The sequence below is a fragment of the Pongo pygmaeus genome, chromosome 19, assembly GCF_028885625.2.
Source record: "Pongo pygmaeus isolate AG05252 chromosome 19, NHGRI_mPonPyg2-v2.0_pri, whole genome shotgun sequence".
Lineage (NCBI taxonomy): Eukaryota > Metazoa > Chordata > Mammalia > Primates > Hominidae > Pongo > Pongo pygmaeus.
Window position 1 is genome coordinate 18390489 of NC_072392.2, and position 25942 is coordinate 18416430.

General features: G+C 58.4%; 1 protein-coding gene across 4 annotated transcripts; it reads left to right on the plus strand.

The window, feature by feature from the left end:
* SREBF1 (sterol regulatory element binding transcription factor 1) lies at positions 1-25741 on the plus strand. 4 transcript variants are annotated; one of them, XM_063656609.1, is made up of 20 exons: positions 4-297; positions 14206-14295; positions 17290-17721; positions 18086-18273; positions 18357-18491; positions 18573-18794; positions 19434-19548; positions 19891-20111; positions 20349-20550; positions 20670-20848; positions 21089-21350; positions 21434-21600; positions 21783-21951; positions 22480-22588; positions 22870-22979; positions 23067-23199; positions 23404-23569; positions 24045-24251; positions 24341-24452; positions 24966-25741. In XM_063656609.1, the coding sequence occupies exons 1-20, from the start codon at positions 207-209 to the stop codon at positions 25193-25195; spliced, it is 3540 nt and encodes a 1179-aa protein (XP_063512679.1). In that variant the 5' UTR covers positions 4-206; the 3' UTR covers positions 25196-25741. The 4 variants fall into 4 exon arrangements, with proteins under 4 accessions (XP_054315172.1, XP_063512679.1, XP_054315171.1 ...); XM_054459197.2 differs by lacking the exon at positions 14206-14295 and having other exon boundaries at positions 1-297; XM_054459198.2 differs by lacking the exon at positions 4-297 and having other exon boundaries at positions 14126-14295.
* Positions 25742-25942: the final 201 nt, after the last annotated feature.

Genomic DNA, 25942 nt, shown 5'->3' on the forward strand with positions numbered 1-25942 from the left:
CCTCGACCGCCCAGCAGAGCTGCGACCGGGGGAACCCAGTTTCCGAGGAACTTTTCGCCGGCGCCGGGCCGCCTGCGAGGCCAGGGCAGGACACGAACGCGCGGAGCGGCGGCGGCGACCGAGAGCCGGGGCCGCGGCGGCGCTCCCTAGGAAGGGCCGTACGAGGCGGCGGGCCTGGCGGGCCTCCCGGAGGAGGCGGCTGCGCCATGGACGAGCCACCTTTCAGCGAGGCGGCTTTGGAGCAGGCGCTGGGCGAGCCGTGCGATCTGGACTTGGCGCTGCTGACCGACATCGAAGGTGCGTCAGGGCGGGCAGGGCTTGAAGCTGCGCCGGGTGGCGCAAGTAGGGGGCGCGCAGGTGCCTCCCTGGCCTTTGTCTCCCCCACGGGCGCCAGCTCCGTGCTGTGCTCGCACGGGACTTCCCGGTGTCTCTGAGCTGCGTGCCGTGAGCTTCGGTGTCCGGAGCCTCACCGAGCCTCCCTGGTTCCCGCCCTAGCGTCTCGGGCTGCGCGCTTGGGGGTGAGGGCTCCTGGGCCGGGCCGGGGTCCCTTGGCGGCTCCGGGCCGGGACACGTGCGCCCCTACGCGTCCCAGGCCGGGTGCCGCCCGACCGGTGACTCTCCAGCCCTGTGGTGGCCACGGCTGAAGCTGGGGACCCGGGCGTCGCCGAAGCTCCGCCCCAGCCCCAGCCGTGACGTAATTGCGAGGTTACTCACGGTCATTCCCTCCGGCCCGAGAGTTCAGCTCGGCGTTGGAGCTCTTGCGCATGCGCACGGGCGCTGCCTCGCGCCCTTCCCCCGCCTTGTGTCGGGTTCTGCGGGTCTGCGACGGGCATCGCCTCCGCACTCATTCACTGACATACACTGAATGCCAGCCCCCGTCTTAGGCACCGAGGGTTTACAGACAGACCTGGGTACCCCCTCTTTTCGGGAACACAAAAATCTCCCGGGAAACCAAACGGGTTATTTAGTTGCACCTTGGGTGGAGCGAGGCTGGGGGAGGGCAGGGATGTGGCTACTTTGGGTAGAGCGGTCAGGGACTTCTAAGCTGAGACCTGAGGGTCACCCCCAGGACCAGCAAGGAAAGATGTTTTCCAGGCCACGGCAAGGGAAGGGCAAAGGCCTCGAGGCAGGGCCTAAGTGTGAGGAGTTAGAGGCTTGCAAAGGAGTGAGGTCAGGGAGGAGGAGGACGCGAACCGACTTGGTCGGCCAGGGAAATGGTGGAGCAGAACAGTGGCACCGGCTTCCATCTTTGGAGCATCACGCTGGCTGTGATGAGAAGGGGTTTGGGGCCAACGGTGGCACCAAGTGCCAGTTAGAAGGCCCGTTGCTTCCATTTTGTAGATAGAGCAAACGGAAGCCCCTAGCAAATTGCCTCCATGGTTTCGGTGCAGGAGTTTCAGCAACACTGGCTAAGTTGCACTTGGTTGATGAGGAAACTGAGGCCAAGGTTGCAGGAACAAGATGCCTAGACTCACAGCCTGAATGGATATGTCCATGGAACCCGTGGCCGCCCTGGGGTTGGCAAAACAGATACATCTATGCCACCACCACTCCTGCCCTACTGCAGCCTTGCAGATGATCCCAGCTGGTTGCCAGCCCCAGAAGCTTCCCAGCCCTCCCTCCTTCCCCCTGGGGCTGGGCTAGGGGAGGACCCCAGAGGAGAGGCCCTGATTGTGAGGCTTTTCCAAAACAGCCTCCCCTATCCCTGGCATGAGGGGTTGTCCTTCACTGCCCTCTGGAGTGATGAACCCTGAAATCCCAAGCCTTAGGGAGATCTGGGCCTGATTCAACTACCAGTTCCACATCACTGGGCCCAGTGAGTGTAGTCCAAGAGGCAACGTGACCAAGCCAGGAGGACATGCGCTTTGGGGTCAGAGCTTGAACCTGGACACTCCTCACTTCCTTTGTCATCCTGCTCAAGCCCTCTCACCCTCTAAACCTTAGTTTCCACCTCCAGAAAAATGATGCAAACCCTCCCTTCATGGGCAAGTTGGACAACAGAATCTGTTCTGGGCCACAGGTCTGATACAGACCTTTGTTTGTTTGTTTGTTTGTTTTGCAGTGGTGCAATTTTGGCTCACTGCAAGCTCCTCCTCCCGGGTTCACGCCATTCTCCTGCCTTAGCCTCCCGAGTAGCTGGGACTACAGGCGCCCGCCACCAGGCTTGGCTAATTTTTTGTATTTTTAGTAGAGACGGGGTTTCACCGTGCTAGCCAGGATGGTCTCGATTTCCTGACCTTGTGATCAGGAGACCTCGGCCTCCCAAAGTGCTGGGATTACAGGTGTGAGCCACTGCTCCCAGCCCAGACCTTTCTTACTGACAGAATCCGGTCTGGGCCACAGGTCTGATACAGACCTTTCTTACTGACTCATGGATAAAAACATTGTCTCTCCAGACCCAAAGGCCAGGCATGGGCAGCCATGTGGCCCAAGGTCTAGTCTATGAGAGAGTGGGGGCAGTCCTAGCTCCTTGAAGACTGGGGGCAGCCCCTTCTCACTAGGCAGGGCTCAGCTTTACCCACTTCAGTAGAGGATTTTTCAGTTTTTATTCAAACTTCCTGTTTTTCTTCCCAATTCCACACATCTTTTTTCATTGTAGAAAAATTAGAAAATGCAAGTGAGCAAAAAGAAGAAAATAAAATCTTTAGACCAGGGGTGGTGGCTCACACCTATAATCCCAGCACTTGGGAGGTCGAGGCAAGAGGATGACTTGTGTCCAGGAGTTTGAGACCAGCCTGGGCAACATGACGAAATCCTGTCTCTACAAAAATAAAAAATTAGCTGGGTGTGGGTGACATGTGCCTGTAGTCTCAGCTACTCTGGAGGCTGAAGTGGGAGGATTGCTTGAGCCTGGACTTAGAGGCTGCAGTGAGCTATAACCGTGCCCTTGCAGTCAGCCTGGATGACAGAGTGAGATTCTGTCTCAAAAAAAACTTTAAACCTACCACCCAGAGATAAGCCCTGCTAATTATGTGAAAGAGCTTTTCTTCTCTCTTTTTCTTTCTCTGTCTCTGTCTCTCTCTCTCTCTCTCTCTGTGTGTATGTGTGTTTGGGGATGGCTGCACACTCTTCATAAACTTTTTTTTTTGAGACAGGGTCTCGCTCTTTTGCCCAGGCTGGAGTCCAGTGGCATGATCTCAGCTCACTGCAAACTCTGCCTCCCAGGTTCAAGAGATTCTCCAGCTCCCAAGTAGCTGGGATTACAGTCGTGTACCGCCACGCCTGGTTAAATTTTGTATTTTTAGTAGAGATGGCCATGTTGGCCAGGCTGGTCTCGAACTCCTGAGCTCAGGTGATCTGCGCACCTCAGCCTCTCAAAAGTGCTGGGATTACAGGGCATGAGCCACCATGCCCGGCCTTCATCAATTTTTTAAAAACAACTTTATTGAGGTATACTTTATGTATCACAAAATTTACCCATTTTAAGTATATCATTCAATGATTTTTAGTTAACTTTCTGAGTTGTGTGACAGTTACTAGCTGTAGAACATTTTTATCACACAGTGAGATCCCTTATACTTCTTTAGTCAATTCCTGTTCCTGCTCCCAGCCCCGGGCAGCTATGGATCTGTATGTATATATTTATTTATTTATTTATTTTTATTTTTTTATTTTTTGAGACGGAGTCTTGCTCTGTCGCCCAGGCGGGAGTGCAGTGGTGCGATCTTGGCTCACTGCAAGCTCCGCCTCCCAGGTTCAAACAGTTCTCCTGCCTCAGCCTCCCGAGTAGCTGGGATTACAGGCACCCGCCACCACGCCAGGCTAATTTTTTTGTATTTTTAGTAGAGATGGGGTTTCACCATGTTAACCAGGATGGTCTCGATCTCCTGACCTCGTGATCTGCCGACCTCGGCCTCTCAATGTGCTGGGATTACAGGCGTGAGCCACCGTGCCCGGCTGGATCTGTATTTTTATAAATTAAAATAGGGTCCATTGGTTCACAGCTGATTGGAATCTGCTTGGTTCCATGTCAACAGCCAGACGACAGTAAGGTTCCCTCTTATTACCCACCTGATTCCCTGTCGATGGACACCTAGGTTGTTTTATATCTTTATAAACTGTGCTGCAGTGAACACTGAGGCTGGTCTTTTTTTTTTTTTTTTTTGAGACGGAGTCTTGCTCTGTCACCCAGGCTGGAGTGCAGTGGCACGATCTCGGCTCACTGCCAACTCCGCCTCCCAGGTTCATGCCATTCTCCTGCCTCAGCCTCCCGAGTAGCTTGGGACTATAGGTGCACGCCACCATGCCTGGCTAATTTTTTGTATTTTTAGTAGAGACGGGGTTTCACCGTGCTACCCAGGATGGTCTCGATCTCCTGACCTCATGATCTGCCCGCCTCGGCCTCCCAAAGTGCTGGGATTACAGGCTTGAGCCACTGCGCCCGGCCACTGAGGCCAGTCTTTGCCCGGATCCTCACTGTGTTCCTAGGATGAGGTTCTGGGAGGGGAATTGATGGTCAGAGGTCAAGCCTGCTTTTGAAGCTTCTTCTACCAGGAGTGGAGCTGAGCAGGTTTGATAAGGTCTGAAGATTTGGGGGTGGAAATGCCAGATCCCTTGAGAGACATGAGGGATAAGAGGGGGCCAGGCCGGCCTTGAGTGCCAGAGTGCAGAGCTGGGCTGGATGTGAGGACAGTCGGCGGTCGGAGCAGGGGCACACCAAGCTTCAGTTCCCTCTGGCTGCTCGGATGGAGGATCGTAATGTGAACAGAAAACACTAATTGAGTACTTACTGTGTTCCAGACAGTGTGTTGATAATCCCACTTAATCCCCTGACAACCCCAAGTAGGTAGACATATGATGAAGATGACAGCCTTGAGGACCAGAGAGGTTAAGTGACTTGCCTGAGATCACACAGCCAGATGATGGCAGAGCCAGAATTCAAACCCAGGCTGTGGGCTCCAGAGCCTAGCTCTTAAGCTCTTAATCACTGGGCTCCTAAGAATGGGGATGAGGGGTTGAGGGAGGCTCCTCCACAGGGGCTATTCTGGGGGCCTGGAAGTGGGTCACAGAGGGGTCAGAGGCTATGTGGCTACCTCCCCATCCCAGTCCAGAGCAGTGTTTGAGTCATCAGACTGGGAACCAGCCCTGGTGAGCCAGCCAAGGGCCTTGGGCCCCATCCGGTCCTGCTGCCTGCCACAGCCAAACTCTTGTCATGTGAATGGATTTGGGGATGGAGCTGCCTCTATAAGTCCTTGCATCTGTGGGTGAAGGCACTGCCCTGGCTATAGTTTTCCTGGGTTTGAGTCCTGCCTCTGCACCAAGACCTCAGGTGAGCCTGTCTCCTCCTGGGCCTCAGAGTACCTTGCGGCTGTCGGGGGAGGATGGATCAGGAGATGGCCCTGTACCTGTGTTGGGGATTATTGTTAAGCCCGTGGCAGTCTTCACCTCCCTGCTGAGGATTAATTTATCCGATTTTGCACAAGCTTATGAGTGCAGAAGAGGCAGACGGAAACAGAGTTCTGGCCAAGAGCCTGGAACGGGGCCTCGGGTTCTCTTTCCTCTGCCTGGACCCTGTCATGTCTGCTCTTTGTCTGTCGGACCCCAGATGTCTGCCAAGCCCCATCAGAGGCTGCTTCCCAGAAAGCCCTTCTGGGTGTCATCTTGCCCTGAGCAGTGCGTTCTCAGAGTTCGCCCACCCTGATGTCCCTCCCAGCATGCCCAGCCCAGCCACGACAGGGCCTTGCTTCTAGTCATGTGTCTGGCTGTTTGCTGGGTCCAGGCCAGCCCTGGTGGGGCACACTGGGGGCCCGCTCTGCCACCCCATACCTCTCCCCAGGATATCTCATGCCCCAGTTCTCTCCCTAGTCCCACCAAGCACTGGCACTCCTTAGAAAACACAGCTCTAGACTAGTCACTGCCCCAGCTCACAGCACAGAACTCCCCTGGTCTCCAACCATTCATGGCTCCCTAGTGCTCCAAGATAAAGTTCCCTTGTCTCGGCCAGGCGCAGTGGCTCATGCCTGTAATCCCAGCACTTTTGGGAGGCCGAGGCGGGCGGATCATGAAGTCAGGAGATGGAGACCATCCTGGCTAACATAGTGAAACCCCGTCTCTACTAAAAATACAAAAAATTAGCCAGGCGTGGTGGTGGGCACCTGTAGTCCCAGCTACTCGGGAGGCTGAGGCAGGAGAATGGCGTGAACCCGGGAGGCGGAGCTTGCAGTGAGCTGAGATCGCACCACTGCACTCCAGCCTGGGCGACAGAGCAAGACTCTATCTCAAAAAAAAAAAAAGTTCCCTTGCCTCAGTGTGGCATTCAAGACTTGCAAAGATTGCCAAACATGCCCCTCCTATGATATTGCCCATTTATCCAGAACCCCCACCTCAGGCACAGCCTGTTGTGGTATGGTGCCACTTCTCCCTCATCCCCGTGTTGACAGCCCCTCAGGGGTGGAGCCTGAGGGGGTCTCACCTATCAGACATGTTCCCCTTCCCATGCCTTTTTCTGCCTCTTTGCATCCAGCCTGTCTAACCCCAGGGCAGCAGAAAGTCCTCCCAGTGCGACCACGCATTGCTGTTTCTCCTAGGGAAAGTACCTTGCCCTCTCTGAACTGTGGGGGCCTCCCCTGAAAAGCAGGAGATGGAGGCTGTAGGATTTGCTGCCTTTGAGCCCCCAGGGGTTCAGCCCTAATGCATCTGAAGGGACAGGGTTGGGGGGATGGAGAGGAGGGCGCTGGGAGTGGGTCCAAGGAGGCAGTGGGCAGGTGGCCGGGAGTTACCTTCCGCCCAACATTCACCTAGCTGGACACAAACATCCTGAGTGACCCGGTCAGCTCCGGGCAGGAGTCACTGCCAGCAGAGGCCTGGGATCTGGACTTTGCCTGCTGACAGGTGGAGCCCAGGCCGGCCAGAGGAAGTGCCTCTGACCTTGTCTCCTAGCAGCCACGGGCCATGTGGACATGCCTTTTGACCCTGAGCACTGACAGTGTGTGACAGCCTGCACCATGTGCTCCACAGGGGCGGCTGTGTGTGTCGGGGGTGAGGTGGGGAAAGCCTTAACTGGCTCAGGGGTGAGAGGTCAGGGAGCCATTGAGACTGGCTCCCAGGTGTGGGTCCCCTGCTGGGTTGGGGCTTGTGGGAGGTGGGACGGGGCTGGGGGTCCATCCCCCTAGGGGGAATTTGTGGCCTACCCCGAACCCTGTTTGAGCTCCTTTCCTAATTGACTCCCCGTCCCTGCAGCTGTCTCCCAGCAGGCCTTGCCTCTACATGCTGCCCCTGCCAGGCTCTGCGGTCCCTGTGCTCCCTGCAGCTAGAAGGCTGGGATCAGGGGTCTTAACAAGCAGCCCTACTGTATGACCTTGGACAAGTCCAAGAATCTTCAGGTTCTTAACAATGTAAAGGGAACAGTACTAAAAGCAGCTTCTTGGAATTGTGGGGATCCGATGAGTGAGGGCTTAAGCAGTGCATGGCACATAGTAGGCCCTGAACCAATGCCAGTTAGTGTTATTATTATCACCATTTAGCCAGATGCAGTGGCTCACGCCTATAATCTTATTGACTTTAGAGGCTGAGGTTGGAGGATTGCTTGAGGCCAGGAGTTCAAGACCAGCCTGGGCAACATAGCAAGGCCCTGTTTGTTTTAGAGAAAACAAACAAACAAATCACCATTTAGAGCACCTAACCAGTACCTGGCACCCGATAGGTTTAGCTCAACAAATGTTAGCAGCAATTACCCAAGGAGCCTGTGCTGGAAGTTTCTAGGATGTACCAGGCTGTGGTTCCAAGTTCTGAGCATCTACCATGTGGTGGTCTGGAGTTGGTGAGAGACAGGATGGGGCTGACTAGGCCAGTGGGGAGCACCCCCCGCCACGGGGAGCAAGCACCCTATCCTTGGCTTCCATGGAATATAATCGATGCTGGGCACAGTGGCTCACGTCTGTAATCCCAGCACTTTGGGAGGCTGAGGCAGGAGGATCGCTTGAGTCCGGGAGTTCAAGACCAGCCTCGGCAACATTGTGAGACCCAAACTAAAAAAATTAGCTTGGCATGGTGGAGAGTGCCTGTCGTCCCAGCTACTCAGGAGGCTGAGGCTAAGGCTGGAAGATTGCTTGAGCCCAGGAGGTCGAGGCTGCAGTGAGCCATGATCATACCACTACACTCCAGCCTGGGCAACATAGTGAGGCCCTGTCTCAAAACAAACAAACAAAAAGAACCTGCTGAGGAAGCAGTGTTTCTGGCTGGGGGAGGAGGGGCAGAGTGGCCATCTGGCCACAGATGGTGGTTTCTGTGCAAAACACATCAAGGCAGCCTTGGAAATGTGAGTGAAAGCATCTTCAAAGTTCTGGTCACAGCCTTGGGACTAAGCAAAGCCACCAAAAGTACATAAAAGACAATGACCATCACCCAGTGCCGGTGATGCTAGAAGAAAAGGGAATATGTTGTAGGGAAGGTTGTAAAGGGCTTTATCTTTTCCAGACTGGAGCCTGGCAGCTTGAAAACGTCTTGCTGCCTTCATGTGAGCTTTAAAACAAGCTGCAGAGAAACAACTCAAGAGGGAGAAATATATATGTGTGTGTGTGTGTATATATATGTGTGAGAGTGTGTGTGTGTGTGTATATATATATATATATATTTTTTTTTTTTTTTTTTTAAGATGGAGTCTCATTCTGTCACCAGGCTGGAGTGCAGTGGTACGATCTCGGCTCACTGCAACCTCCGCCTCCTGGGTTCAAGTGATTCTACTGCCTCAGCCTCCCAAGCAGCTGGGACTACAGGCACATACCACCACGCCCAGCTAATTTTTGTATTTTTAGTAGAGGCTGGATTTCACCATGTTAGCCAGGATGGTTTCGATCTCCTGACCTCGTGATCCACCTGCCTCTGCCTCCCAAAGTGTTGGGATTACAGGCGTGAGCCAGTTTGTTTTTAGAGACAGGGTCTTGCTCTGTCACCCAGGCTGGAATACCATGGCACAATCACAGCTCGCTGCAATGTTGAACTCCCGGGTTCAAGGGATCCTCCCACCTCAGCCTCCAGAGTAACGGAGACTACAGGCTCATGTCACCATGCCCAGCTATTTTTAAAACTTTTTGTAGAGATGGGGTCTTGCTACATTGCCCAGGCTGGTCTCGAACTCCTGGGCTCAAGTGATCCGCCTGCCTCAGCCTCCCAAAGTGCTGTTATTACAGGTGTGAGCCACCGCGCCTAACCTTAGCACTGCCATTTTGACTGAGAACAGGTGCCCAGCAGCAGGGGCTACTCCCAGAATTGCCACTGCATCAGGCCCGTGGGTTGTTTTCAGCTGCCAGTGATAAGTATGTGCCCTGGGCCACTTCTCAGACAAGGTGTCTGAATTGGTGCCGACCAGCATCACATGTAATCGCCATCTCACAGGTTCTGTTGAGGGTAATTCCACACACCTGTAGCTCCGGGAAGAGCCTAGTGGGGAGGAGGAAGCGTGGCTCTGAGGTTTATAGGGTGGGACGGTCAGTATGTTGGGAGCTGGCGTGTGGAGGGGCACAGACGAGGGAAGAATGGGAGGTGGCATCAGAGCAAGTTTTGATGGAGGAATAGGAATTCGCCAGCTGGAAAGGGCATTCCTGGTGGAGGAAACAGCCTGGCCTTCAATAGTGTGTGGTGTTCAGAAAGCAGGCAGGGAAAGGGAGGCTCAGGGAGACACCAGTTAGGGGATGGGGGTGGAGGCAGACGAGGGTGGAGGAAGCCATGGCTGGAATCTGCGCGGCCTCTGACTGGGGTCCCTGTTGTGGTCAGCCCTGTGCTGGGTGAGGCTGGGGTCACAGCTGGTTCAGGCCCTGACAGGAGGGGCCCCCAGCTGAGGCCCAGCCTCTAATTTGGCAGGGCAGGTGGATAGGTCTGGGGGGGTGGTGGTTAGGAAGCCTCCGGGAGGAGGCAGTGCTGGAGCTGAGCCTTAACGAGCTTCGTGTTGTCCTCTCTGTCCTTGCACTCTGCACACACTCACTGAACTGCGACAAATGAGGACAGCTGGTCAGGGCAGAGGCAGGCTGGAGTTGGGGCTCACTGCTGTCCCCTGCAGGCTGGGGCTGAAGGGCAGGCTCTGGGGTCCACAGAATGGGGTTTGTGTACCAGATTCTTCACATGGCAGCTGTGGGACGTTGGGCACCAGGCCTCTGTCTGAGCCTTAGTTTCCTCAAGAGAACCTGCGCCCAGGTGCACCTGGGGCTCCAGCCATGGGTGCATCCCATTCCGGGAAGAGCCGGCACACACTTGTGCCCCCGGGGCAGCCATGAGTGCACAAAGGGCAGCCTGTGCCACTGCTGGATACACGACCAGCTGAGAACACGAGAACCGCCGACTCCAGTTAGGAGGATCAAGGAGGTGCCTGGTGGGAGCAGAACAGCAGGTGGGGTGCAGCCCAGCTCCCCGGAGGGATGGTGGGCACCCATCCTCACCCTGCTGCCTCCATTAGCAGGCCGAGGGTGTGCTCTGGAATCCCACGAGCCCCTGTGCTGCGTCCTCCCCTGTGGCTGACCCTTCTTCACAGTTGGTGCAGCTTTGTGGTCTGCAGTGCAGGGAACAATTTGCAAATCCCTTTCCCACCCATTCCCTGGAGAATTGGGGTCCTTGGCTCAGATGACAGACTAACCTGAGTTGGAATCCCAGCTCCTTGGTGGCCGTCCTGGCCTCCACCCCCTCACTGCCTCCACTCCTCCTGTCCTTCCCACGCCCACTGCAGGGCCTTTGCACACACTGTTTCTTCTGCCCTCCCTTCTGGCGCACTCCCTCATATCATTCAGTCGTCCTTTCAGATGTTACCTCCTAAGATGGGCTGCCCTGACCACCTCATCTACAGTGGCCCCAGTGCCTGGCACAGGATTGGCACACAGTAGATATTGTCAGAGAGATGGATCTGGATTCTGTAGACAAGGCTGTGGGGGCAGGTGGAGAGCTCCCTCTTCCAGGAGGTTGTTTGGGGTTCAAGGCCTTGTGTGGGTTGTAGGCTTCTGTGCTGGTCAGCGTTGGGCCCTGCAAGCGCGTGCTATGAGGCCTGCCCAGGATTTCCCTCATGGCCTCGCGGAATACATCGGCCAGAGTCATTAAAGGGCGCCCGCATCTGCCTTCAGAGAGAGATTTGAAGGTAGAACTGGGGAGGGATGCCAGGTGGGGGTTCAGGTTTCCTGTTGGGTCCTGATAGAATCAGGGCAGGAGAGGAAGAAGAAGAGGGAAGAGGAGGAACCCAGGCTTGGGTAGGGGTGGCAGGGCTTCACAAGCCTGGGGAAGGTGAACGAGGGAGCAGGTGGGGCCACCATGGCCCAGAGTCTATGCCTCCTCTTCCTTCCTGTGTTGAGAGTGTGTGTGGGAACCACAAGGGCCTTCTCAGTGTTCGTGGGAAGCCCGGTTCACCCACAGGTGGGCCGCAATTTGGGTGCCACAGTGAGCCTCTAGAGACCAGCTCTGCCAGCTTCCAGGACAGGGACTAGGGGAGGCAAGAGAGGCTGTTCCTTAAATTGTGCACCCAAGGTGCCTCAGCTGCCTTACTCTAGACTGGCCCCGTTAAGTCCCCTTAAAAAAAAAAAAAGACTCAATTGAATGGTAATGGAGCTCCCACGTGAATACTGCAAGTATCAGGCAACTCACTACCTGACTTTCCAGTTCTAAACCATTCTAATTGCTGTAGAGAGAACTAACCTTTGTTGAGACTGTTGAGTGATGGATGTTTTACACACTTGCTCTCCCAGAATTCCCACCTCTGGAGATCGTAGGTGTGGGAGCTCAGAGGGTGGGGAGTAGACTGTCCCCATCACACAGCAAGTGAGGGGCTGAAGGAAGAGCAGGGCCTGGCATGTAGCCCCAGATAGCCCACTTGGGTGTGTCTCTGAGGGAGGCTGCAGGGCTGGCTCTAGCGTTTCCTTTTTCAGTCTTAACCTGGTGACCAGCTTCCACAGAAACTGGCTTGGTGGCTCACGCCTGTAATCCCAGCACATTGGGAGGCCGAGGCGGGAGGATCACCTGAGGTCAGGAGTTCGAGACCAGCCTGGCCAACATGGTGAAACCCCATCTCTACTAAAAATACAAAAATTACATTTCATTACAGGTGTGGTGGCGCACACCTGTAATCCCAGCTACTCAGGAGGCTGAGGCAGGAGAGTCACTTGAACCCGGGAGGCGGAGGTTGCAGTGAGCTGAGATTGCGTCACTGCACTCCACTGTGCTCTGGGTGACAGAGCCAGACTCTGTCTCAAAAAAAAAAAAAAGAAATTGGCCAGTAGATCAGCCCCGGGGGAGAGTGAGCCAGGGTTTGGCCAGGCCTTGTTTCAGAGGTTGGCCATGGCCAGTGGCACCCAGGCCCTTCCCCCTTCCTCGGGGCATCTTAGCTTAGTCTGTGCCCTCTGCCCAAGGGCCGGCCCTCTGTTCCCAGGTCACACCCCCTCCTCTTGGAAGGCCCCCTCCGCCCCACCCCCACCAGAGTCTTTAATGACTCTGCTGCCCCTGGGGCTCAGAGAGCAACCGCCCTCTCCCATCGCGCTTCCTCAGTGGGATGGGAGGGGGTTAGAGCAGGAAGATGAGACAAATAAAGACACAGTAAGAGGCAGGAATATGTGGTAAAGCCAAGATGGGTAAGGGGAGGGGACAATGGCCCTGGCCCTGCTGTCTCAGGCTAGTATCTGCTTGTTGGTCTCACCACATTCTAGGCTCAGAAACTGGGGAGCAAAGTAATGAAAGAACCAGGCTGGGAGGCCATGGGGAACTCATGCCTGGAGTTCAGCTCTCAGTGTGCTTTTGGGTCAAGGACGCTTCCCTGTCTTAAGTCACTCATGTCAGAGCCTTTGCCAAGAGCAATGCTGTGTTTTGTTTTGGGGGTGAAGGAACACCCGCGGGCTGAGGGGAGGGTTGGGCCATGCTAGAGAGGCCGTCTGTTGTCCTTGAACCTCCCAAAGCTGGGAAATAAGGGCCTGGGCTGGACGGCGGTGGCGAGGACAGGGTGCAAGAGAGACATGGCTGGGTTTTCTTGCTTAGGGTCCTGAAAAGAGAGCAAGGTTGAGGCCACAGGGACTCCAGCCCCCAATGGACTGCTGAGTCACTGGGTCTGCCCAGGGTTCAGGCACCTTCCCAGGTTGCAGCCAACTGGGGCGGGGACCGGTCAGAGGCGCTGGCCTGCAGGTTGGGGCAGAGGCAGGCTTTGCTGGTGGTCTACTTGGCTGCAAAATCATCTGGCCAGGCTCTCATCACGTGTGTGTGTGTGTGTGTGTGTGTGTGTGTGTGTGTGTGTGTGTGTGTGTGTGTGTGTGTGTGCGCGCGCGCGCGCAACTTTTACCTTTGACAAAAGAGGGAAGACAGCCCCAGGCACCTCCTCAAAAGAACCCTAGAGCCTGTCACCCCTTCCTTACCCATCTTCTGTCCCAGGGACTGCAGCCCTGCCTGGCCTCCCAGGGCCCTACAATGAATAGTGGGTCGGGATTCACTTGGTGACTGCTGGGTTGTGAGGCCTTGAGGGGGAGGGGCAGACTTCACCCACTCGGCAGAGGGACATCGGTGCTGGCAGTCAGGAAACCCTTATGTCCAGGCCTCAGTTTCCCGGAAGTGACCTGTTTTCAGGAGTGGCCTCATCCCATACCATCAGCCCCGCTGTGGTGAGGGGTGGCCCCTTCCTGGGGCTGCCCTAGAAGGGGGAGGTGCCTGCACCCACCGCAGCTACCACTCGGCAGCCCTTGGCCTTAATTAAACGCTTCTTGCGTACTAAGTGCTGCACCCGTATTATCTCCCTTCTACCATTCGACGCCAGGGAGATAATGAGTGTCCTGTTTTCTGGAGGAGTAAACGGAGGGTTGGAGCGGTTAAGGCTCGCTCAGGGTGCCAGCGAACCAGTGATTTCGAACACAGAGTTCTGGTGTGTTGCGCCAGGACTTCTCTGCTTTGACCCTTTAACGAAGGGGGCGGGAGCTGAGGGCCAGTGACCGCCAGTAACCCCGGCAGACGCTGGCGCCGAGCGGGTTAAAGGCGGACGTCCGCTAGTAACCCCAACCCCATTCACCGCCGCGGGGTGAAACTCGAGCCCCCGCCGCCGTGGGGAGGTGGGGCGGGGGCCGGGGCGGGGCCCTAGCGAGGCGGCAGCGCGGCCGCTGATTGGCCGCGCGCGCTCACCCGATGCCCGGCCCGCAGCCCCGAAGGGCGGGGAGGGGTGGGACCTGCAGGCGGGGCGGGGCTGGGGGCGGGGCGGGGCGGGGCGGGGCGGGGCGGGCGCACCGCAGCGTTCAACGGCTTCAAAACTCCGCCGCGCCTTGACAGGTGAAGTCGGCGCGGGGAGGGGTAGGGCCAACCGCCTGGACGCCCCAAGGGCGGGCGCAGATCGCGGAGCCATGGATTGCACGTTCGAAGGTATTTTTGGAGGCCCCCCGCCAGCCCTTTATACAATGCCTCCGTCTCCTGCAGGTTCTCCTCGGGTGGGCGGGCATGCGGGCTACGGAACTTGAGCAGGAAAGAGCCCCTTCCCGAGGGAGAAGGTGTGACAGTTACCAGCTCGCTGGGGAAGTGGGGGGCTACCTCCAACCAAATTAGTGCCCCCTGCAACTCAAGGGGGAAGGGTTTGCTTAGAGACCCAACAGCAGCATCCCGACCTAAGAGGGTTTGGAGGGAGAGGGTGGTCTTCTTTACATTCTCTGCACCCGCTTTGGGAGAGGACCAGGAGGAAGCAGGGAGGAGGGCCCGTTGTCCCTCTGTCTGCCACAGCGTCTGCCCTGTTCGGCACCCCTGCCTATTGTGGGCATCTTAGACTTTTCAGGAAGACAGTGGGAGCCCTAGATTGTCAAAATTGTCAGTTTTTCTTTCAGGCCTCAGTTTCCCCCATCTATCGAAGAGTCTCACACGGACTGGGGTAAAGGGGTGGGAAACCCTGCAGTTGAAAGTCCATTATGACTTGATGACTTGTGACCTGGGGGGTCCACAAACCAGGAGAGGTTTCTACTTGAGAAGCCAGGAAGACTGGGACTGCCACCCCATCCTGTTCTGCCAACTGCTCTAGGAAATTCCCTTCCTGCAGTAGCTTCCCTACCTGGGTACCTGTCAGTAGGAAATGTTGGGTCTCCACTCTGTGCCAGCTGCCTGCCAAGCAAAGCCTCGGGCAGCCCTACCAAAAAGGGTTTAATCTTTTCTGTTGTACAGATGAGGAAACTGGGGCCAGTGAGAGGAGGCTGTTGGTCCAGGCTCCACTTCAAGCTGGTGGTGGGCAGGGCTGGGAGCTCAGGCTGGGGATCCTGAGAGCACTGGAGGCCCCCATGGGTCCTGTAGAGCATTCTGACCCAGTAGGTGCCACCATGAGTGGGTTAGAGGGCCCTGGGCTGAGCCAGATAGGCTGCCAGTCACCAGCTGGGGGAGAGGGCCCATGGCCAGGTGGGGCTGAGGTGGGAGTGTGTCCCAGTCTGTATGAGGAGGAAGGAGTCAGGACAGACAGCACTTGCTTTTACAGAGATGAAATCAAAGCCCTGAGTGGCCAGGCCTGGGTCTTGAGGCTACTTAGCTGCAGCCAAAGCCTGGACTTGAGCCCAGAACTCTACACAGAGTCACACTGGTTGGCCATGTGGCCAGCAGCTGGCTCGGCCCTAAGCCTTGGTCTGTTCCACTGAGTAATGGGTTGGTGATGGCAGCCTGGCTCTTGGCTTCTTGGTGGGGCAAGAAAAGGCAGAGAGACAATAGATTTGGGATTTTGTAGACCTGGGTTTGAACCCCACTGCATGCTCTTGGGCTGCTTGTGGTCCTCCCTGAACCTCAGTGTCTTTTCTTGTTTCCAAGTTGAGGTGAGCTAATCTTTTGAGGTAGTCTAGGGTAGTGGCCAGTGGTTGGGGCATTGGAGTCAAGTAGGGTCTGGACTCAGTTGAGTCTCTGACTCTATAAGAACTTAGGCCAGTAAGTCACCTCTCTACAGCTCAGTTTCTTCATGTGTAGAATGGGGCCAATGATCACATCACCCTCTCAGCTGTGGGTGAGGATTAGGGGTCTTGCCTGGCCCCATCAATGTGGGTAGCCCCACAGCGGGCCTGGCTTTTGGACCAGACCCACCCTTCTGACATGGGCCCCCACCCTTAGAGTCCTTCTAGTGTGGATGAGGACCCTGCTCTGATCTGGGGTCCTCTTGGGGGACTTCCCTGTCTGCCATTCTCTTTGGGGATCCTGCGCTGCCCTAGGAAGAGTGGGCCCAGGCTGCACAATTGGTCCTTGGTCACAGAGGATCCCACCACTTCTTCAGGGCCTCAAGGCAATCCTGCCTCTCTCTGCACCCCTCTTCCCCCTATAAACTGAGGGGAGGGGAAAATCACCCACTCCTCAGCAGTTTCTAAGTTGCTTTGTCAAATTCAGTGCCCAGAGGATCCTGCTGGGGGGGCGTTTTAGGATGAGACCAGGAGTGGCCAATGGCGGGGTGTGGGGCCCATCGCTCCTATATGAAGACCCCCTCTACCCTAGGCTGCTCCTCCCTCCCCATCCCCATCTCCATCCCAAAGACTGGAGCTGCTGGATCTGTGGATGGAGGCATGCCCCCCGTTTCACACATTGAGAAACAGGCCCCAAGTGGGGCCAGGGAAGGCTGCACCTGGGCCTCTGGATTCCTTTTGTTCTGTGTGGGGTCGGGGGTGGTGGACTGTGGAGAGGGCAGGAGAGCTGTCTGGAAGGGTTGGTCACCTCATGGGCAAATGCTTGGAAGCTGGTCTGAGTCCACGGTGCAGTATGTGTGTGTGTGTGTGTGTGTGTGTGTGTGTGTGTGTGTGGACTCAGAGGTGGATGTCTTGTAGAATGCATGCCTCTTGAAGACAGGAGTAAAAGTTTACCACTATCCACATCAAGATACAGGACATTCCCAGCTCCCCAGAAAGTCGCCTAGTTCTAGGCAGGGATTTTTCTCATTCACAGCCAGGAACAGTGCCTGGCATAGTGTGGGCACTCAGCACATGCTCATTGAATGAGTGAATGAATGTGAGCCTGCTGTTTGCTGTGGACTAAGGATGTTTCTAGATGTTTGGGCAAATACTGGATGGTGGGAAGAGCTCAGGCTCTGAAGTCTGCTGTCTTGGGCCCGACCCTGGGCTCAGCCCCAGCCTAGCTGTGGGGTAAGATTGTGAGCCTTGTGGTGCCCACCTTGTCCAGGTATTGTGATGCACTCACAGCAGCAGGCATTGCTCTAGACAGCACAGGTACTTGCAAAACGGCTGTGTGTCCGGGAACACCAGCTCCTGTGGGTGGCTTTCTGTCCCGGTGGCATTGCCCACACATACAGCTGTGTGCCAACAAGGGTTGTGCAAATAAGGTTGTGTTTGGATGTGTGTGATGCCCTGTTTGGGGGTCAGTCTCTGCCTCGCTCACGCATCCTCTTCTCCTTTTCAGACATGCTTCAGCTTATCAACAACCAAGACAGTGACTTCCCTGGCCTGTTTGACCCACCGTATGCTGGGAGTGGGGCAGGGGGCACAGACCCTGCCAGCCCCGATACCAGCTCCCCAGGCAGCTTGTCTCCACCTCCTGCCACATTGAGCTCCTCTCTTGAAGCCTTCCTGAGCGGGCCAAAGGCAGCACCCTCACCCCTGTCCCCTCCCCAGCCTGCACCCACTCCATTGAAGATGTACCCGTCCATGCCCGCTTTCTCCCCTGGGCCTGGTATCAAGGAAGAGTCAGTGCCACTAAGCATCCTGCAGACCCCCACCCCACAGCCCCTGCCAGGGGCCCTCCTGCCACAGAGCTTCCCAGCCCCAGCCCCACCGCAGTTCAGCTCCACCCCTGTGTTAGGCTACCCCAGCCCTCCGGGAGGCTTCTCTACAGGTAAGGGGGATGTGTGGCGGGAGGGGACACCCAGGGTGGGGCTCTGAGGAGCACAGGAAGAAGCTTCTGCTGTGATGTGAGTAGAGGTCTGTGCAGGCTTTAGAAACTGGGGCTCCACTCGGCTGCTTGAGACGCCCTGTTACTAGCAGTCCTGGTGTGCTTGTTGCCAGGGTAGGCACAACCTCGGACTGGAGGCCTGGCTTGAAGCCAGTGCATTTGCATCAGAGCCCAGGCAGGGACTGTCCACAGGAAGCCACATGGGGCAATGACTCATCCAAGGCCCGTCGGTGATAGAGACCTGAAGAGCAGGTTGAAAGTGGGAGAGGGAGGTCTGTGCCTGCAGCCCCAGGCTTTATTTCTGCAGGAAGCCCTCCTGGGAGCACCCAGCAGCCTCTGCCTGGCCTGCCACTGGCTTCCCCGCCAGGGGTCCCGCCCGTCTCCTTGCACACCCAGGCCCAGAGTGTGGTCCCCCAGCAGCTACTGACAGTCACAGCTGCCCCCACGGCAGCCCCTGTAACGACCACTGTGAGCTCGCAGATCCAGCAGGTCCCGGTGAGGGGGTCTGGCCAGGGGCTGGGGAGGGGACAGCCCCGGCCCAGACACACAGCTTACGGCCAAGCGTCTCCCACCCTCAGGTCCTGCTGCAGCCCCACTTCATCAAGGCAGACTCGCTGCTTCTGACAGCCGTGAAGACAGACGGAGCCACTGTGAAGGCGGCAGGTCTCAGCCCCCTGGTCTCCGGCACCACTGTGCAGACAGGGCCTTTGCCGGTGGGTGATGTGGGCAGGGCATAAGGGAGTGGGGTCTGCACACACACATGCCCACCTGGTAACATGTGCCTGGCCCTGCAGACCCTGGTGAGTGGCGGAACCATCTTGGCAACAGTCCCACTGGTCGTAGATGCGGACAAGCTGCCTATCAACCGGCTGGCAGCTGGCAGCAAGGCCTCGGGCTCTGCCCAGAGCCGTGGAGAGAAGCGCACAGCCCACAACGCCATTGAGAAGCGCTACCGCTCCTCCATCAACGACAAAATCATTGAGCTCAAGGATCTGGTGGTGGGCACTGAGGCAAAGGTGTGCAGAGGCCTGCAGCGGCACAGACCGGGGTGTCCCTAGGAAGGAACAGATCAGGGGCGACTGGAAGGAAGAGAGGGAGTGAGACTGAGCCTGGACAAGCAGGGAGTTGGACTTCAGCCTTCCCAGGCCTGGCCAGCCTCGTTTATTTAGTTAAACTGGTTTGCAGGCCTCTTCAATAAAGGTGGGGCTGTGCTAGGCATTGGGGATGCAGCAATGAACAAGACAGGCAAAAATTGTCCCTCAAAGAAGAGCCGACGTTCTGGTGGGGGAGATGGATGGTAGGCAGGATGAATAAGTGCTCGAGACCACCACGTTTGGCTCATTGCAGAGAAAGCAGGAAGAGGGATGGTGAGGGTTCCCTGGTGGTAGCCAGGGAAGGCCTCCCTGAGACGGCGGCCGGCACAGCAGCAGCTAGCCAGACCCTGCTGTCTGCATCTTACATCCTAACCCTATGCCCGGCCTGGGAGGTGGGTGCTACTAGGTGAGGAACGTTTCAGGTAGAAGGAACAAGTGCAAATGTCCTGAGGCAGTAATGTTGCAAAGCAGCTCCGCACCCCCTTGCTAGGGCCCCCCAACCCCACAACCCCCGACCTGACGGGCCACCTGTGCGCTCCCCCTCCCTCCCACACCGTGCAGCTGAATAAATCTGCTGTCTTGCGCAAGGCCATCGACTACATTCGCTTTCTGCAACACAGCAACCAGAAACTCAAGCAGGAGAACCTAAGTCTGCGCACTGCTGTCCACAAAAGCAGTGAGTCCTGGCTTTATTGAGCTCCAGTCTGGCCTCTTCACTAGCCCAGCTCCGCCTCCTGGCCCCACCCCATCCCTAGCCCCACCTACCCTTGGTTCTGGCCCACCCTCTGCCTCGCCCACCTCACCGTTGGCTCTAGCCCCGCCTTCAGCTCTAGTCCCTTGGTTACCTCTGGTCCTGAAAGAGACCTGGTGCCTCCCTTTGGCCCTAACCCAACCCCATCGAAGCTTCCTGGGCTAGCTTTAGGAGCTACAGTAGTCCCTAGGCCCCCAAGGGCCTAAGCTCTGATTTGGGGTCACATATCCAGCCTTTACTCCTGGCTCTGTTCCTTTCGGCCCACAGAATCACTGAAGGATCTGGTGTCGGCCTGTGGCAGTGGAGGGAACACAGACGTGCTCATGGAGGGCGTGAAGACTGAGGTGGAGGACACACTGACCCCACCCCCCTCGGATGCTGGCTCACCTTTCCAGAGCAGCCCCTTGTCCCTTGGCAGCAGGGGCAGTGGCAGCGGTGGCAGTGGCAGTGACTCGGAGCCTGACAGCCCAGCCTTTGAGGACAGCAAGGTTGGGCCCTGCCACGGTGCCCCCTTCCCCACTCCCAGCCATATCCTCTGAGCCTCAGGACAGGGCCGGGAAGACCCTAACAGATCCTACCTCCCATTTCATAGACAGAATAACTGAGGCCTGGAGCCATGTGGGGTCCCACAGTAAGGTGGGCAGAATCCTGACCCCCCCTTCCCAGCCCCGTGCTCTCTGGGGTCCCTCTGGTTCTGCCCTCACGACCCTGCCCACCCCCACCAGGCAAAGCCAGAGCAGCGGCCGTCTTCGCACAGCCGGGGCATGCTGGACCGCTCCCGCCTGGCCCTGTGCACGCTCGTCTTCCTCTGCCTGTCCTGCAACCCCTTGGCCTCCTTGCTGGGGGCCCGGGGACTTCCCAGCCCCTCAGATACCACCAGCGTCTACCATAGCCCTGGGCGTAACGTGCTGGGCACCGAGAGCAGAGGTGGGACTGGCCAGCCTGGGCATCTTTGGGAGGGACGCTCGGGGGGAGCCCCCAGACTTGTGAACTTGGGGCTCTGGATTTCCTGGGAGCTGTGTCCCCAGCTTTCCCTCTGTCCATAGATGGCCCTGGCTGGGCCCAGTGGCTGCTGCCCCCAGTGGTCTGGCTGCTCAATGGGCTGCTGGTGCTGGTCTCCTTGGTGCTTCTCTTTGTCTACGGTGAGCCAGTCACACGGCCCCACTCAGGCCCCGCCGTGTACTTCTGGAGGCATCGCAAGCAGGCTGACCTGGACCTGGCCCGGGTAAGGGGCTGGCCCCGGCAGAGTGGGCAGGGCAGGGACCCCAGGCCGGGAAGGTGCTGGGTGTCAACCCTTGTTCCTTGCTCCCTGTGCACACCATGAATCTGTCCTGTCCTCCCTGTGCCTGGCCGCGCAGCCGCAGACCCCCACCACCCCTCCAGAGCCTGCTGTGGATGGCTTTTCTGAGCTATGGGGCAGCTGCTCTGACCTCACTTTTCTCACCTGGAAAACCCTCATCCACAGGGAGACTTTGCCCAGGCTGCCCAGCAGCTGTGGCTGGCCCTGCGGGCACTGGGCCGGCCCCTGCCCACCTCCCACCTTGACCTGGCTTGTAGCCTCCTCTGGAACCTCATCCGTCACCTGCTGCAGCGTCTCTGGGTGGGCCGCTGGCTGGCAGGCCGGGCAGGGGGCCTGCAGCAGGACTGTGCTCTGCGGGTGGATGCTTGCGCCAGCGCCCGAGACGCAGCCCTGGTCTACCATAAGCTGCACCAGCTGCACACCATGGGTAGGACCGAGCGTGGGGCGGGCTCCAAGGTGCTCCCTGCTGCCTGTGCTCCACCCACAGCCTCATGCCTGCTTGCCTTCCAGGGAAGTACACAGGCGGGCACCTCACTGCCACCAACCTGGCGCTGAGTGCCCTGAACCTGGCAGAGTGTGCAGGGGATGCCGTGTCTGTGGCGACGCTGGCCGAGATCTATGTGGCAGCTGCATTGAGAGTGAAGACCAGTCTCCCACGGGCCTTGCATTTTCTGACGGTGAGTGGGTGGTGGGGGGCGCTGAGGGCTTATCCCTGCAGCTCTCTCCAGAGGCTCCGTGGGTAAGAGCTACACGGGATGTGGCAGTGGTTACCAGGGGGGCTCCAGGCCAAGCTGGGGCTCGGCCCGGGGTCTGGCCCCAGCCTGTGTCCACTGTGACAGCCCAGTCCCCTCCCCTACAGCGCTTCTTCCTGAGCAGTGCCCGCCAGGCCTGCCTGGCACAGAGTGGCTCAGTGCCTCCTGCCATGCAGTGGCTCTGCCACCCCGTGGGCCACCGTTTCTTCGTGGATGGGGACTGGGCCGTGCTCAGTACCCCACGGGAGAGCCTGTACAGCTTGGCCGGGAACCCAGGTGCTCTCTTACCCCTTCCCTGTCCCGTCTCCTGTCCCGCATTCTCATTCCTGTCCTGTCCCTTGTCGCCTGAACCTCTGGCTGTCTCTGGCCACCCCAGTCCTTCTCCCTGCCTTGGGTTGTTGCTGTGGGGGCTGCAGGAAGGGAAAGGCCTGGGTGCCTCTCGTTCCTATTGGGGCTTTCAGAAGCACATGCAGGGACTGATGGGCAGGTGGCTAATTGGAGAAGTGACCCCAGGCAGCGCCGCTGTGGAGTAAGGAAGTGGAGCCAACAGTGGCACCTTCTCAAGTCGGTTTTCCTTTGGAAGCAGCGTAGGGCAGGCCTCCGTGTTGTCCTGGCCAAGGCTGGTGCTGATGGTAGTTATGTCCACCCGCTTTCCCCTGTCCTCGGCAGGGGCTGCACCCAGGGGCATGCCGGCACTTCCCAGTGGCCCTGCATGCGGCCCCAGCCCACCCAGGAAAAAGCCCTTAGCTTGGAGAGGAGGGTGGGGCCCTGCTCCCCACCCCACTCACCTCCTCCTCTCCACAGTGGACCCCCTGGCCCAGGTGACTCAGCTATTCCGGGAACATCTCTTGGAGCGAGCACTGAACTGTGTGACCCAGCCCAGCCCCAGCCCTGGGTCAGCTGATGGGGACAAGTAAGTGTCGTCGTGCCCTCCTCCAGGCAAGGCCCCTCCGGCAGGATTCTGAGAATAGCTCTGTCCTCAACCCTGCGGAGAGGGCCAGAGCTGGGCTACCGTGCGTGCCATGCGCCCTTCATTCCTCTCTGAGTTTCCTCTCCCCACCAGCCTGTGGGAGGAGACGGTGGCACTTCGCAGAGCCAGGGGCCAGGCTGTACTCTGGTGGGCAGGTGGGGAGGGCCAGCACCCTCCTAGGACCCCTGCCATCTGTTCCGACAGCCAGCTCTCTCCTTCCACAGGGAATTCTCGGATGCCCTCGGGTACCTGCAGCTGCTGAACAGCTGTTCTGATGCTGCGGGGGCTCCTGCCTGCAGCTTCTCCATCAGTTCCAGCATGGCCACCACCACCGGTGAGCCCCCGGCCCCTGCCCTGGCTCCCTTCTCAGCACCCTCGTGCAGCGTGACTGAGGGTTCAGGGGACCCTCCCTCTTCTACAGGCGTAGACCCGGTGGCCAAGTGGTGGGCCTCTCTGACAGCTGTGGTGATCCACTGGCTGCGGCGGGATGAGGAGGCGGCTGAGCGGCTGTGCCCGCTGGTGGAGCACCTGCCCCGGGTGCTGCAGGAGTCTGAGTGAGTGCACGGCAGGTTCCTCCTGCCTGGTCCCGGGCTCAGCCTTCCTCACCCCCTGGGCACTGTGCCTCACTCAGCCTTTGTTCTGTGCAGGAGGAGTCACCACCTTTTTTCCTCAGGGAACTCGAGCCAGGGCAGTGGGGGGCACTCAGCCAGGGCTTGTGGACTGGCCTGACTGGCACTCTTCTGCCCTGGTCCCAACAGGAGACCCCTGCCCAGGGCAGCTCTGCACTCCTTCAAGGCTGCCTGGGCCCTGCTGGGCTGTGCCAAGGCAGAGTCTGGTCCAGCCAGCCTGACCATCTGTGAGAAGGCCAGTGGGTACCTACAGGACAGCCTGGCTACCACACCAGCCAGCAGCTCCATTGACAAGGTGAGGGGTGGGGTCAGGGGCCTGGCAGGGCTGGGGGACTCAGCTTTCCATTCTCTGGTCCTTCTCCCCAGCCCCCAGGGGCTGCAGAAGACCATGGGGTTAGCCCAAGCAGCACAGGATAGGCGGTCTAGCAGACCCTGCTTTTTGGCTAAGGCTTCTGTCCAGAGGAGAGGGGTTGCCCCTATCTGGCCTCAGTTTCCCCATCCCTGGGAGAAGGGGGGTGGATGGTATGGTAGGATGCCTTTGGAGGCCCTGCATCAGGAGGGCTGGACAGCTGCTCCCGGGCCGGTGGCGGGTGTGGGGGCCGAGAGAGGCGGGCGGCCCCGCGGTGCATTGCTGTTGCATTGCACGTGTGTGAGGCGGGTGCAGTGCCTCGGCAGTGCAGCCCGGAGCCGGCCCCTGGCACCGCGGGCCCCCATCCTGCCCCTCCCAGAGCTGGAGCCCTGGTGACCCCTGCCCTGCCTGCCACCCCCAGGCCGTGCAGCTGTTCCTGTGTGACCTGCTTCTTGTGGTGCGCACCAGCCTGTGGCGGCAGCAGCAGCCCCCGGCCCCGGCCCCGGCCCCGGCAGCCCAGGGCACCAGCAGCAGGCCCCATGCTTCCGCCCTTGAGCTGCGTGGCTTCCAACGGGACCTGAGCAGCCTGAGGCGGCTGGCACAGAGCTTCCGGCCCGCCATGCGGAGGGTGAGTGCCCGATGGCCCTGTCCTCAAGATGGGGAGTCAGGCAGTGGTGGAGATGGAGAGCCCTGAGCCTCCACTCTCCTGGCCCCCAGGTGTTCCTACATGAGGCCACGGCCCGGCTGATGGCGGGGGCCAGCCCCACACGGACACACCAGCTCCTCGACCGCAGTCTGAGGCGGCGGGCAGGCCCCGGTGGCAAAGGAGGTGAGGGGGCAGCTGCTGACCAGGGATGTGCTGTCTGCTCAGCAGGGAAGGGCGCACATGGGGTGTGATACCAAGGGAGGCTGTGTGTGTGTCAGACGGGACAGACAGGCCTGGCGCAGTGGCTCACACCTAGCACTTTGGGAGGCTCAGTTGGGAGGATAGCTTGAGCCCAGGAGTTGGAGGCCGCAGTGAGCCTGAGTGACAGGGAGAGTCCGTGTCTCAAAAAAAAAAATGACCAAGCATCTTCTTGATGGTTACCTGATGACAATTCCTTTCACAAGAAATCAGTGGGGTGACTGTCATTTGTGGGATACATGACTGCACGTGCGTGACTGTCTGTGGACTTTGTGTGTGGGCTGAGACTAGGGTGAGGAGAGGGGGACCCACCAGCCCCCCGCCAGGTACCTGTGTGCCAGGTACAGGCAGCAGATGCCCTGGCTTGTGTGTGGGCGGGGCTCCCGCGGGGGCGTGGCCAACCTGAGACCCATCCCTGACACATCCTCGTGTGCGCAGGCGCGGTGGCGGAGCTGGAGCCGCGGCCCACGCGGCGGGAGCACGCGGAGGCCTTGCTGCTGGCCTCCTGCTACCTGCCCCCCGGCTTCCTGTCGGCGCCCGGGCAGCGCGTGGGCATGCTGGCTGAGGCGGCGCGCACACTCGAGAAGCTTGGCGATCGCCGGCTGCTGCACGACTGTCAGCAGATGCTCATGCGCCTGGGCGGTGGGACCACTGTCACTTCCAGCTAGACCCCGTGTCCCCGGCTTCAGCACCCCTGTCTCTAGCCACTAAGGTCCCGTGCAGCTTCTGTCCTGCGTCGAAGCTCTGAAGGCCGAAGGCAGTGCAAGAGACCCTGGCCTCCACAGGTCGACCTGCGGCTGCTGTGTGTCTTCGCGGTGGAAGGCCCGAGGGGCGCGATCCCGACCCTAAGACCGGCGGCCATGACGGTGCTGACCTCTGGTGGCCGATCGGGGCACTGCAGGGGCCGAGCCGTTTTGGGGGGGGGGCCCTCCTTGCTCTGCAGGCACCTTAGTGGCTTTTTTCCTCCTGTTTACAGGGAAGAGAGGGGTACATTTCCCTGTGCTGACGGAAGCCAACTTGGCTTTCCCGGACTGCAAGCAGGGCTCTGCCCCAGAGGCCTCTCTCTCCGTCGTGGGAGAGAGACGTGTACATAGTGTAGGTCAGCGTGCTCAGCCTCCTGACCTGAGGCTCCTGTGCTACTTTGCCTTTTGCAAACTTTATTTTCATAGATTGAGAAGTTTTGTACAGAGAATTAAAAATGAAATTATTTATAATCTGGGTTTTGTGTCTTCAGCTGATGGCTGTGCTGACTAGTGAGAGTGCTTGGGCCCTTCCCCAGCACCTAGGCAAAGGCTTCCCTTCCCCCTCCGGCCACAAGGGACACAACTTAGTTCTTCCCGATATTAGTGGGGGGAGTGGGGAGGGCTGGCTGTATGGCCTCCAGCTGACCTGTTCCCCCTGCTCCCAGGGCACAT